The sequence below is a fragment of the Pterocles gutturalis genome, unplaced genomic scaffold, assembly GCF_000699245.1.
Source record: "Pterocles gutturalis isolate BGI_N339 unplaced genomic scaffold, ASM69924v1 scaffold42254, whole genome shotgun sequence".
Taxonomy (NCBI): domain Eukaryota; kingdom Metazoa; phylum Chordata; class Aves; order Pterocliformes; family Pteroclidae; genus Pterocles; species Pterocles gutturalis.
Window position 1 is genome coordinate 1 of NW_010137192.1, and position 13518 is coordinate 13518.

The 13518-nt window shown below is 36.5% G+C and overlaps 1 protein-coding gene across 1 annotated transcript; it reads left to right on the top strand.

Moving 5' to 3' along the window:
• Positions 1-1647: 1647 nt before the first annotated feature.
• Positions 1648-13223, top strand: LOC104457489 (probable ATP-dependent RNA helicase DDX60; the record flags this gene model as incomplete). The annotated part of the gene is made up of 14 exons (XM_010082543.1): positions 1648-1811; positions 2715-2967; positions 3542-3705; positions 4100-4252; positions 5322-5471; positions 6508-6627; positions 8019-8114; positions 8803-8918; positions 9429-9574; positions 9763-9872; positions 9980-10084; positions 10167-10295; positions 11105-11232; positions 13065-13223. Coding segments are annotated over 14 exons (1993 nt in total), but the record flags the coding sequence as incomplete, so codon positions are not given.
• Between the last annotated feature and the right edge of the window lie 295 nt (positions 13224-13518).

Below are 13518 nucleotides of genomic sequence, written 5' to 3' on the forward strand. Positions count from 1 at the left end.
AACCTGATCTTCTCTTACAGCTGGCAGTTTAGTAGGTAAAGCAAAAGCTGCAAATGCAAACAAAGCAAAATGAGGAATTCATTCACTCCTTCCCATCTGCATGGATGTGTTCAGCCATCTCTAGGTACGCAGGGCTCCATCATGTGTAACAGTTACTTGGGAAGACAAATGCCATTAGTCCAAACATTCCCCTGCACTTCCATCTTTCTTCCCTGGACTTTTATTGCTGATCATGATGTCATGTGGTACGGAATATCCCTTTGATCAATTGGGTTCAGCTGTCTCAGCTGTATCCCCTCTCAACTTCTTGTGCACCCTCACTCTACTTGCTGGTGGAGCGGTGTGAGAAGCAGAAAAGGCCTTGACTGCGTGTGAGCACTGCTCAGCAATAGCTAACACCCCTGTGCTATCAACACTGTTTTCATCACCAATCCAAAACAAAGGCTCATACTAGCTACAGTGAAGAAATGTATCTCTATCCCACTAGAACCAGCACAGAAGTAGACAAAAGCTGTTTGTATCATAATTCTTGATGTTATGCATTATAGTTTCCTGTAAGTTTTTTCCAGTTTGAGGTACTAAGGAAAACAAGCCATGGACTTAGTTTTGATCTTAGATTTGCATGTTTACATGAAATTAAGTATATGATACTGTATGTACTAGCAAGTTCACAAAAATTTCTCTCAATGATGTTCTCATCACCTATTGCATCATACAGAATTAAACTGTGAAAAACCTACCAGGAGTTGAGGAGTCCTGGATTACTGTTGGTACTTCCAGTGTTGCTTATGGATTTCATTCAGTGACTTAGAAACATTTCCTGAGTGGGTCTTTGTACTGCTTGACCAGTGGTAAACCAGAGTTTACCAGGCTTCCATCTGCTGATCTTTGACTGTATGATTTTTTGCATTCTTTCATACACTGTAATTTCAATGGGAAGTTCAGAGAGCATTAATTGCAGAACAGTAACTAGAGCACCTTCCATAGTGTTGGAGTTGAAGGTTTGTGTCCACTCCAGCTGAAGAGAGAGTCCTGTCTCTCCTGTGCCTTGCATCAATACTCTGGATACTGGAATGTGTAATCTCAGTCTTTCTTGTGAAAAACAGAAAGATCTTCTGAGATGGATCTTCGCACGTAGAAAATTTTAGGGCAGAGAGAAATACCTAGGCTCGAGTGTGGAAGTATCCATGTACTCAGTTCAGTATCTTCCATTGACTAGCATAGGTGTTCTTCCAGCAGCATTTATTTATGTTCTGATGATGTTTTTGTCGGGAAGAGGTCTCTTTCTGACCATCTGTATTGCCTTTGGAAGACATCTTCCTGTTTTCATGGACTGTGTGAGAAGCCTAGGCATTTTGCTCAAACAGTTTTAATTGCATTCCAAGCATCCTGCTTGTTAAGCTTTCCAATATTTTTAATGTGTGCCTAACGCGGTTTGAATTTTAGTCTATTGCCCATCTCTCAGATAATTCAAAGTACTGTTGGATTTCAGTGAGTGTTGGTAGTCAGCCTCTTTCAAAATGGGATTTTGGCCTTTAGGTCAATGAGGAATTTTTAGGAAATGTATCCATTACCCAGATACCTTTTCTTGCAAATAGATTAGGCTGAAATTCTATGAGAGTGTTTTTAAATTATATTTGTTTGCAGCAAAATCCAAAGATCCAGATGAAAGAAGACAAATACAGAAGTTACAGACTTTTCGTCACTTTTATGGAAGCACTTTGGAAGACAGCACTTCAAAACTTGTTGTACTTCAAGAGCATGTGTCAGGGAATGCTAATGCTGCTCTCAAAAAAACACAAAAAAAGCATGTGAGTATATTCAAGTTGCTCTTTCCAAATATTTTTTCTATTATCCAGGAAAGGATTTCTACTACAGGAGTCCCATAGCTGAAGTTTTATATTCCGAAAGCACTAGTAATTCTCAGTTGAAGAAACTTAAATTGCCTTTTTACTTCAAATTTCATTAACTAATTGGCAAAATGATTTTTTCTTCCTAGTTAGGAATGCTGACCAGTGATTATATTTTAAGACACACAATGAAATTAAAAAAAAAAAAAAGGACTCTCTAAAGGTTTTGGCACATGGCCAGTATTAAAATGAGGAGTGAGGGAAACTGGAGTTCATTAATTTAATTTTACTTGAAGAAACTATTGAGAAATACTGGAAAAACTGTAATTCAGTTATTTATTTCCCTGCACTATTTGGAAACATTCTCTGTGAAAGATCCTGTAGATATTGCAATTAATCCGATGTGAACATTGCCAGACATTACAGGGTATGTAGCTATAAAAATCTTAATATAAAAAACTTTGTTAATTTCAAGTAAGGTTGAACCCTTATTTAACTTTTTGAAAGGCATCCCATTATGATAAGAATTGCTATTACCCATCTATAAAAACTTGAAATTTAACTGTGACATCTGTTCTTTTATTTTTCCACATTTGTGCTTTTTTTATGCTACTTGTGATGCTTTATACTGACTTAAAATGAAGCTTAGGGAAGCTCTTTCAAGCAACATATATTGGGATTCAAAAATTATATCTCCTTCAAAATGAAGTGCTGTTTTAAACAATCCCAAAAACACAATGCATCACACAGATGAATTGAAAACTATAATGTACCTGCTGGGATTGAGTTTATGAATTAACTTTTTTTAGATTATGCTTGCATGCAGTGATGGTTACTTCTAAATATCTTCATTTTATTGGATAGAAAAGTAAAGCAGAAATAATTGCAGAAGAAAACAACAGGCGACTGAAAACTAAAGAAGAAAAGAAAGAACAGGAGCAGTGGAAAGCCTTGTGTATACGAACTGAAAAGGAAATAAAAGCAAATCTGACTGTTGGAATAAATAAATTGGAGACATTTCTCAAGACCCTTAAGACTAAACCTGTGAAGTTCAGCGTAGAAATGACAGGACTGTCTGCCTGTTTAGAAGTGTGGAAGGAACACTGCAGAGAGCAAGGTATGATAGCCAAATTCATGTTCAGTATTCAGCTTCCACTCCCTTTAACCAAGAGAGTGAGTGACTTTGGACATTGTCAGCTGGGATAAAGACATTTAAATACAGCCCTCTTTCAGGAGCATGAAAGGTGTAAGTATTATCAGGCTCTGGTCCACTTCTGCAATTTCAAGATCCTTTCCGTCAGCTGTAAAGTATCCAATGGAATTAGATTGTAGCTGTTTTCCTGTTTTGCTTTGTAAACATTGCGTATGTAAAAAAAATATTGTATATATCTTTAATGATTAGGTATCATGCATGTTAAAATGTATGTAAACTGCAGTGGCTTGTTTAATTAGCTGAGGTGGTTAGCTCACAGTCTGAGTGATGATGGTTTGCACAGAAATCTGTGGTGGCACTCTTTGTAGATGTCACAAAAGTGTGGGTTGTCTTTATCTAGTTGCCTTAAAATAAAATTAATTTTTAAATTGTCATAAATGCAGTTGGATGGATAAGGTATCTTCTAAAAATATCTAATATGAAAAGACTCCCAGTGATACAATTATCTCTCAAATAACCGTAGGCTTTATTTTTTAAGGTAACAAATCTAAAGATTTAAGCAAAGCTGTTCAAGTAATGAGGAGAATTCATATCCTCCTTGAAAAATATCAAGATCTCTTGGAGAAACCACATCTACAAAAGCTGACCAGATATCTAAGACTTCTTGGGTTTGAGAATTTGGCGTGCTCTCTATCTGGCCAGGTAACTTTATAGACTGTTGCTCAAACAATTTTAATTGCATTCCAACTGTCAGGGCAGGGTGAAGAAAAGAGACATTAATACAGGATAAGAAGGCTCTGGCAGGCAATAGCTTGAAGAGGCTGAGCTTTACCTTGTTAGCTCTCCTGACAACAAAAACATCACCAACACCAGCTATGTAAGACATTATTTTTGGAACATAGTCACCTTTGAAGATATACAAGTGTGACCCTGATGTAAGTCTATGTGGTACAGATTTCTGCAATAAATTATTTAAAAATCACCTGCACTTTCATGCATTTTTCAAAGCTTTCAGGGTTCCACAGAGCAAAAAAAGCCATTTTCTTAATCTGTTGCTAACTTTCAAACCAACTTGAATTTTCATTTGATCTTATAGACAGGAGAAAGTAATGATAAGAATATAAGCAACTATGCCGTCAAAGTGGGTCCAGCTCGCTTTCAGCTACAATACATGGATTATTACTTGCTGAGAGAAGAGAGAAATGATCCAGATCCACGAGTGCAACATTTCATACCAGACACGTGGCAGGTAATGAGACACAAAGTTTTTGCATAAAGTTAATGGAAATTATCTTCTTTTTCCGTTTAAAAATACACATTATTATCTGCTTGTCAAAAATAGTGTTGTTTAACAAATTTTCTTTTTAACAAGTTTAACAAATTCAGTAGATAATTTTGGACTGTATTCCATGTTCTTTCTACACTGAGAACTTTTCTACAGGGAACTTGGCCCAAGGAATTCAACTCAAGAAATGCTGAATCCATGGAATTTCACTGTTTATTACCAAATTTGATGGTGGTGATGCCCCATTTAGATAATCTCTGTTCATCCTTTGCTCATTTGTCCCTAAAGAATTACCCATAGTATGAACTGAGAAATAACTTTTCTGTCTAAAGCAGAGTAAGTCCCGTTCAGATTATTTTTTTTTTTTTTTTACTATTGGACTGGGGAGACCAGCTGAATTTGCTGGTTTGCATGTCCATATCTGCAAAACAGTCACTTGCTTGAAAAGCAGCTTGCAATTCGGTATATATGCTGATAGACAAATATAGTGTTAGTACTATTTCTATTTCCTCTTTTGTACCCCTCCCTCCATCCTTTCACAGACCTATGTAAGGTGAGAGGGCATAGAGGAAGGCAATAATAGGGAAGAAAACAGGTTAGTAAACACTGTATGCTAAGAGCAGAAGAGAGTTTTGGATGGTATTAATGTAACTATTATAATGCAAGAACAAAATGCTGCCTTGTATAAAACAATGAAGTTTTTGGAACTACATTACATGCTGCTGAATTAACTGGCTCTATTTTTTAATTTGAAAATGTCCAGGTTTGGACTCAGAATGTTCTGGTACCAGTACCTCAGACCAAATAATTGAAATAGACAAATTATAATTTGTAGTTCCATTTTTTCCCACAAACAGTCTAAGAGAAAAGAATACAGTCATAAAATGACTAGGTTAACTCTAACTTTCTGTAGTCTAAAATCTGTATATAAAGTCTACATGCAAAACCAAGATCTTTTCACAGAAAGAGATGGTTTACTTAATAAGAACTTCATAACAGGATATTTTGACATAATTAACCACTTTTCTCTTAGCGAGAACTTCTTGATGCTGTAGATAATAATGAGTCTGCAGTGATTGTTGCTCCCACTTCATCAGGAAAAACATATGCATCATACTATTGCATGGAAAAAGTTCTGAAAACGAGCAATGATGGAGTAGTTGTGTATGTTGCTCCTACAAAGGTAAGGCAGGATCCTCCTACATATTCTGTATGTATGACTATGGTATTTCTCAGTAAGGTTCTGAAACCATTTGGGGTAACTTGTTACGCAAATTTAGTTGACACATTTTTTATTAGAAATGGAATCTTTCCATTCTGTTTTACAAGAAACAGCATGCTTACTAAGAAATCTTCAAAATGTTCAAGCTCTTGTAGAGTTTTTGTCTATTAATATCTGTAGAGCTAATTTAAGGTCAGAAACACTAGTATATACACAAGTACTATAAGTAGCATGTTAAATAAATGTTGAGAGTACCAATAGACTACTAACATGCTGAAAGTAATATTAGAACAGAACAGTGACCAAGCAAGTCAAGCTGATTTTTCTAATCGAGATCACTGTTAGATGCTTCAAGAGAAAATTTGTGAAACTCTAGTCAGGGGGATATTTTTAATGAGAGTTCTACGCTATTAGTTAAAAACTGACTTCAGTGCTGAGGCACTATGTTTTGATTTATTCCAAAACTAATTTTCATGTTCAGTAATATATTTTTTGGATATTGAATTACATGTGCTGTTATTCAATAACAATCCCTATGGATTGTTATCTATAATATTTTTTTTTGTGGTTATACTCAGCTTGGGCATCAAAATAATCTTTTCATTTCAATATTAGTCTGGGTGCAGAAATTTATTTTATACCTGCAGCCCCAGGACTTTGAGATCATTAAAGTGCTTGTAGATGCAGTAAAATGTGATCTATTTTTAACTGCCTTGAAAATAATTAAGAGAAAATAATTAAGTTATAGAATTAATAATGTATAACTCACATAACACTAAATTTATTTGAAAGCGTTTGAGCGTAATTCAGAATCAGGTACCTTATGTTTTTAAAGTTAACATTGTTGACAGGCTAGACCTAATAGTACACTACATGGTACATTATAGTCTAGTACATTAATATTAGTGCCAAAATTGAATGCTTTTATATGTCTCGGAATATCATATGCCTTTAGACATACACTGTCTAGTTTTGTTAATGACCTGCTTTATCTAAGGCCCTTGTAAACCAAGTGGTGGGAACTATATACAGTCGATTCACCAAGAAACTTCCTGATGGTCTGGTAGTGTGTGGAGTCTTCACGCGAGATTATCGTCATGATGTCATGAATTCTCAGGTATATTTATGTGGGCTTTTTAATGCATAATAATTCTGGCTTCTGAAAATGTTGATTCTGATTGTAATGATTGTGCCACTACTAAATACAAAGTTCAGGAAAAGTCTAAGCATGCCAGTACTGCTTAACAGAAGCTTTCGGTCTATGGCATACAACCTTACCTGTTCGTCCTTAGGGGACATGCAGTTGATTACCTGCTCTGGTTAAAAGAAAAAACATTAAAATCCTTTGGTTACCAGCATACAGCAGATGCCTTTATGGAAGTCCAGATAGAATACATCAGTAGCTCTTACCTTGTCCTCTCTTGTAGTCACTCAATCATAGAAGGCCACTAGGTTGATCTCTCTTGAAGTGGGGAGCCCAGAACTGGACACAGGACTCCTCATCAGTGCTGAGAAGAGGGAAAGGATTCCTTGCCTTGATTTGCTGGCAGCACTCCTCCTAATGCAGTCTGGGATACCATTAGGCTTCTCTGCCACAAGGGCACATTGCTGCCTCCTGTTCGACTTGGTGTCCACTGGAACCTTCAGGTCCTTTTCTGCAGAGTATGCTTCTTGATGGCCTCCAGCATACAGTGGTGCATGGGGTTGTTCCTCCCCAGGTGCAGGACTTTGCACATCTCCCTGTTGAACTTCATGAGGTTCCTGTCAGCCCATTTCTCCAGCGTGGCTAGGTCCCTCTGGATGGCAGCGCAACCCTCTGGCGTATCAGCCATGCCTTCCAGTTTGGTGTCATCAGCAAACCTGCTGAGGATAGATTTTTCCCTATCATCCAGATCATTAATGAAGATGTTAGGCAGGATCAGACCCACTATTGACTCCTGGGGTACACTACTAGTTACTGGCCTCCAGCTAGACTTTGTACAGCCTCTTTGTACACCAACCTCTGGGCCCAGCCTTCCAACCAGTTTTCAGTCCACCTCCCTATCTCATCTGGCCCATACTTCAGCAGCTTGTCTGTGAGGATCTTGTGGGAGACATTGTCGAAAGCCTTACTGAAGACAATATCCACTGCTCTTCCCTCATCTTCCAAGCCAGTCATTTAATCACAGAAGTTGGTCAAGGTTGGTCAAGCATGACTTCCCCTCCGTGAATTCATGCTGAATACTACTGATGATTTTCTTGTTCTCCAATGTGCTTGGAAATGATTTCCAGGATTAGTTGCTCCATCACCTTCCCAGGGGTTGAGGTGAGGCTCACGAGCCTGTAGTTTCCTGGGACCTCTTTCTTGCCCTTCTTGAAGACTGCAGACTTCAAGAATCACTCATTCATTCTAGCTTACCTTGAAATAAAATACATACGTATTTTTAAATGCTTTTAAAATATAGAATCTACTTGTAGCTGATTAGTCAGTTTACTTAAAAATAATGCTTTACAAACCTTTTTTCTTAGATACTAGTGACCGTGCCTCAATGTTTAGAAATCTTGATGCTGTCTCCTCGTTGCCAGAAATGGACCAAACGGATACAATATGTTATATTTGATGAGGTAGGCATCTTCTAATAGTAAACAATTTCACAAATATATTAAAAATTTTGAGGAAAAATGCCAGTGACTCAAATTTTCATTATGTTCGTTATTGCTTGTAAAAAAACAACTTTCAGCAGTATTATTTCAGACTTACTTGCTTTTTCCTGTTCGCTGATAGTGTTTATGTACTCCAGTGAAAAAACTTAAAACTCTGTTAGTCCTCAAGGAGACATACAATTCAGTCAAAGCTACCACAAACTTTCTTTATTTCTCTCAAGCTCATCAACTGAAAAGCTAAAAGCCACCATTGTAGTCTTAATTGCACAAATAGTGTTCCAGACTGGGGTCATACATGTTTCACATAATACGGTATCCGGGGAAAAGTAATCAATAATTAATCTTGCTAAATTTAAAATTCCTACTGTATTCTTTCTTGTATATAGAGATAATTGCTAATGATGCCAGTGAGTATCTAGGGTACAAACAGTGAATCTGGTATTGAAATCTAGACTAATTTGCTATCCAGTGAAGTCTGGAGAGGGATTTACTGGACATTTGATTTGGATCTCATTGGCTACAACGTAGGAATTATTCAGTACTGATCTTGACAAATTTCTGTCTTTCGCAAAACATGAAACAAACTCCTTTTATGGATGCACTTTGATAAGGAATGCTTTTCTTTTAATCCTTTTTCCCGAAAACATAGGTCCATTGTCTTGGTGGTGAAATTGGAGCAGAGGTTTGGGAACATCTTTTGGTAACAATTCAGTGTCCGTTTTTGGCGCTCTCTGCTACTGTCAGTAACCCGGAACACTTAACTGAGTATGTGTGGAATTTTGTTGCTCACAAAAGCATATTTAAATTGGATATGAGCTGTTTTAGTTAGAGAGGTCAATTAATATTGGGAGGCAACTAATTTGGAGTTATATTGTTATATGTATTATGCTGCCCTTACTCCCCAATTGACACAATACTGTAACTCTTAACTCTGGAACGAGAACAGGCACTACTATTCTTTCAGACCCCATAATTGAGCTGTGCAGAGGAATTTGGGAAGCTTCTGCATCTATTTGAATCGCCAAAGCCTGATATACACACTTGTCCATCATCAATCAGAGAAAACACCTGCACAATGTTTATATATATGATGATGTTATTTCACATTTTTCATTTGCACCCTGGGATAAGCTGGAAAAAATTGCATTGAAGATGGTGAGGGAGGACTGGAAATCCTATATTGAGCAGATTGTAGTAATTAATCTATTATAGCTGTAGGAATTTTCTTAAAATGTTTTTTATAAGTCTTCTTTTTATTTTATTCTTGCACTGTAGGTGGTTACAATCTGTGAAAAGGTATTGGCAACGTGCTGCAAATACAGTAAAAGGACGGTCTAGAAACACTGAAATGAACTTTACAAGAAAAAGTAAAGTGAAATCTGAAGTACAAGGTCAAAATAAATCATACCGTGTTAGATTAGGTGTGTATCAGAATATTTTGTACCTAAGAAATAAATTTTTCTGTTGTTTCTGCAAAAACTTTAATCATGGTGTGTGAATTTAAGCATATTTTGTTTTGTTTTTTAAATAAAAACAAATATTGCAGGATTAAGTACTTGCTTTTTAAAACAAACAAGTGCATCATGACAGCATTTTTGTCTCTTCACAGTCTTGTATGAAGAAAGATACAATGATTTGGAAAAGTATGTGTGTTCTTTAAAGGACAGTGATTTTCTCATTGAACATTGTCATCCGTGTGCTGCATTAACAGTCAATCATGTAAGCATAATACTGGTGTCAGCATTGTTTAGCAACTGTTACATTTAGGCAACATGGATTCCATCAAAATGGTTCAATGATTTTTCTTTTGTTGAAACTCCTTGCAGATTGAGAACTATGGTATTCCTTCAGATCTTTCTCTGTCTCCACGAGAGAGCATCCAGCTTTATGACACAATGGTTAAAATCTGGCAAGAGTGGCCAAGGGCACAGGTGTGTATACATGGCTGTGGCAAAATATATCAAAATGAATAGATAACAAAGGATTCCAATGTTTTATATTGATGTTTTCCAGGAGCTAGATCCTGAGGAGTTTGTCTCTTTCAAGAATAAAGTAGTGATAAAAAAGCCAGATGTGAGGAAATACGAACAGGAACTGAAGAAAGAACTAAGCAAATGGATTGTGCTTGGCCAAAGACAGAAGGTACCAGTTGTTACAGGGTGCTTTCTTAAGAATGTGTACAGCTTTAAAATAATAATAATTACATGTAGTAATATAATTATGGGAGTTTCTCCTCCAATAATTATTACATTTAACTGCTGCTGTACTTGAAAAATAAGCACTAATATTTGTGGCATTTCCGTAAGCATTTTCAAGGTGATGTTTTCACAAGCTTCTCTGGGAATCAGACTTCTGATACTGCTGTGAGATTTCAATTCTTGACTCCTTTAGGTACCTCCTGTAATTGGTGGGAATATTGTACCATTGCTCTGCTCTTGTAGTCTACTTCTTTTTTTACTGCTCATTTGAAACCTGTGTAACCACAGACAGTACATATGTTTCCATGTAAAAGATAGAAATTAAAGCAATGAGCAGAAAACCAGGTCCTTGACTGGAGGCCACCTATTCCTGTATCATAAAAAGGAATATGATGAGGTAGTGAATCAACAAGGTAAAAATAAATAATATCTGTGAAGAAATCAAATTTCTTGAAATATGACACTTAACGTGAAAATATATCATAATCAGTATATTAGTGATACTTCATTATTTGCACAGTGATGGTAGCCATGAATGCTACAACAATTTGCATTTTGAGCTCTTGCCAAAGTCCTTTGATAACTTGCGGACCTTTTAGTCTATAAACTGTGTGTGTGTGGTTATTGCAGTTCTGAATTATTTAAAAAAATTGAGCTGATAGAAGTTGACACAGAAAAATGGAGTCTTCATATTTGTTAGCCTCTGGCCAGAAGTTTCTGCCATTAAAATCTCCACAATACTACTTTGGTCAGGTGAATGCACTACTGGAGCACCTTAAGCCAAAACCTGTGGATTGCTCAGAACGGGAAAAGTGGCACCGTTTTGCAAGCTTTGTTGGTAAATTACATGAGATGGATAAGTTGCCTGCCATATTTTTCATGTAAGTACATTCCATGTATTACATGTGTATTGCTTATATTCAGAAAAATGGGCTTTAGAGATAAGCATTAATATGGCTTGGCAAATGCCATTTTTATGGTATTTGTTACCTTTGCTTTAAAACATACAAAGTAAATGCCTACAAGCTCTATCAACCCATGCATCTTTATGGCACTAAAGGTTTAGCTGAAATGAAACTAGGAGCGTTTAATTACTGTGTGGAAAGAGTAGAATCCATGCATGGTGTCTGAGAAAATGACAAGAAACTGACCTACATTGAAATGAGAGTGAGATTCTCAGTTGCTTTGCCCCAGTGTAGTCAGTAAAACTTGGGGAAAGTGTATGCTGTTTATTTAGAGTTGCAAATGGTGTATGTAGGGACAGATTTGCTAGAGAAAGGGTGGAATGAGGTTTTGTTAATGTGTGCATTTTTAATATGGTGATGGTTCAACTGCATAGCCTCTAACAATCTCATCTTACATCCAGTGACATGCATCAATCAACCTGTTTTGCATATATGCAGGATGTAATTATATAAAATCAAACATGCACAACTTTGAGCCTACTGACAATACTGTTACTGTCAGTGATATTGCTAATATTACTAAAGTAGACATGTACTTCAATGCTGGACTTCATAATAAAAAGAAGCTGGTTATCAGTAAACAGTTGCATATTCTCGCTGTAATAATGCTTAGGAACAATCACGTGAAAATGGAAGGTTTTTTCATCTCAGTATGAAGCCTCGCCCTTCCTTACACTGGACACTTTGATAGCTAGGGGTAGAATGCTCACTGCCGTTTCAGTTCTCACATGCTTGATGCTGACAAAAAGGCATCTTTCTTCTGAAAGAACTCTAGAAAGAAAGAAGAAAAAAGTGAATATACATATTGATGGTACATCTCAAATTACTGCAGTTTCAAATTACTGACAGTTTCCAAAAGGACTCCTAGATATTTATAATTCTCTCAAATAAAGAATAATTTCAGGGCTGCTGTATGAACTGCAACATCATTTTGGGGCACTCAATAAGAAGTTCCAATCCTCCTTTCCTTAGAGGAGGTGCACAAATGCCTTCTCATCTACCCTGGAATGATGGGTCCTTAGAAATTCTTGGTGACTTATGGCTCCCTGAAGAATTGGAAAGCTTAAGTTAAGGAGAGGTTACCTCCTAGCCTTAAAATCTGTATTTGGCCTTTCTAGATAGAAGGATAAAATCATTCAGTTTTTATTCCTGTTCTTGGTGACTGCCAGATTTGAATGACTTGTGAATATTCTAATGGGCTAGAGTGCAACATCACCCCGTGTGCTGCCAACACCTTGTATGGTGTTAGTTAACAGGATCTGCCTGCTGCAATAAGAATTAAAGTCGTACTTTTTGAGAGTGAAGCTGGGGAAGTCTTCATCCCAGCTGAACTCCAAATCATTGAATACTGAAAAAGCTATGAGGAAGAACAGCTATGTAGAAGAAAGACAGGCACTGATTCTCAACTGGGTAGTTGAGAAGAATTAAAATGACTTAAGCTACAGTTTGGTTTATCTTTATGTCCAAGTGTCCAGCTTAGGGAAAGGTAGAGCTGAGCATACTGTCTATAGATAATTTATTGGCAGAAGTATTTTATATTTTACCATTCAGTTCTGGAATAATAGCAGTTTGAAAGTGAATGTGGACTATGATTTGGAGATGGCATAGGGATACACGTCTAATGATTAGATTCTAACTATTGCCAGATTATAAGGCTCACTGAATATTATTGTAACAGCATTACATATAAATAAAAATTCTATTAAAGTTTACCTAACTCATGTATGTTATACATTATTTACTTTAAGATTTAATTTGGATACAGTGGAACGTGCAGCCAAGAATGTATTCCTTGATTTGTTGCAAAAACAAAAAAGTGAACAAGACCCCAATACCCAGAGGGAAAAAGAACATTTAAGGGACGAACTGAGAAAACTGAAAAAAAAGCTAATAAAATTCGACCCTCAGTAAGTATTATAACTATATATTATTAAAAAGCTTACATATTATGACAGAGTGTAATTTTGTGATACCTTATTGTTGCGGAAACTCACAGGAATTTAGACGAGGTGATAAACTTTAACAGGATTTATTTGTAACAAACTGATAATAAATTTATCCCCATTTTAACCAAAATTGCTTTAAGACTCCAATAACATTAACAATCCACAGATTTGAAATATCATAGAATGGTTTGGGTTGGAAGGGACCTTAAAAGATAACCTAGTTCCAATCCCCTGCCATGGTCAGGGACACCTCCCA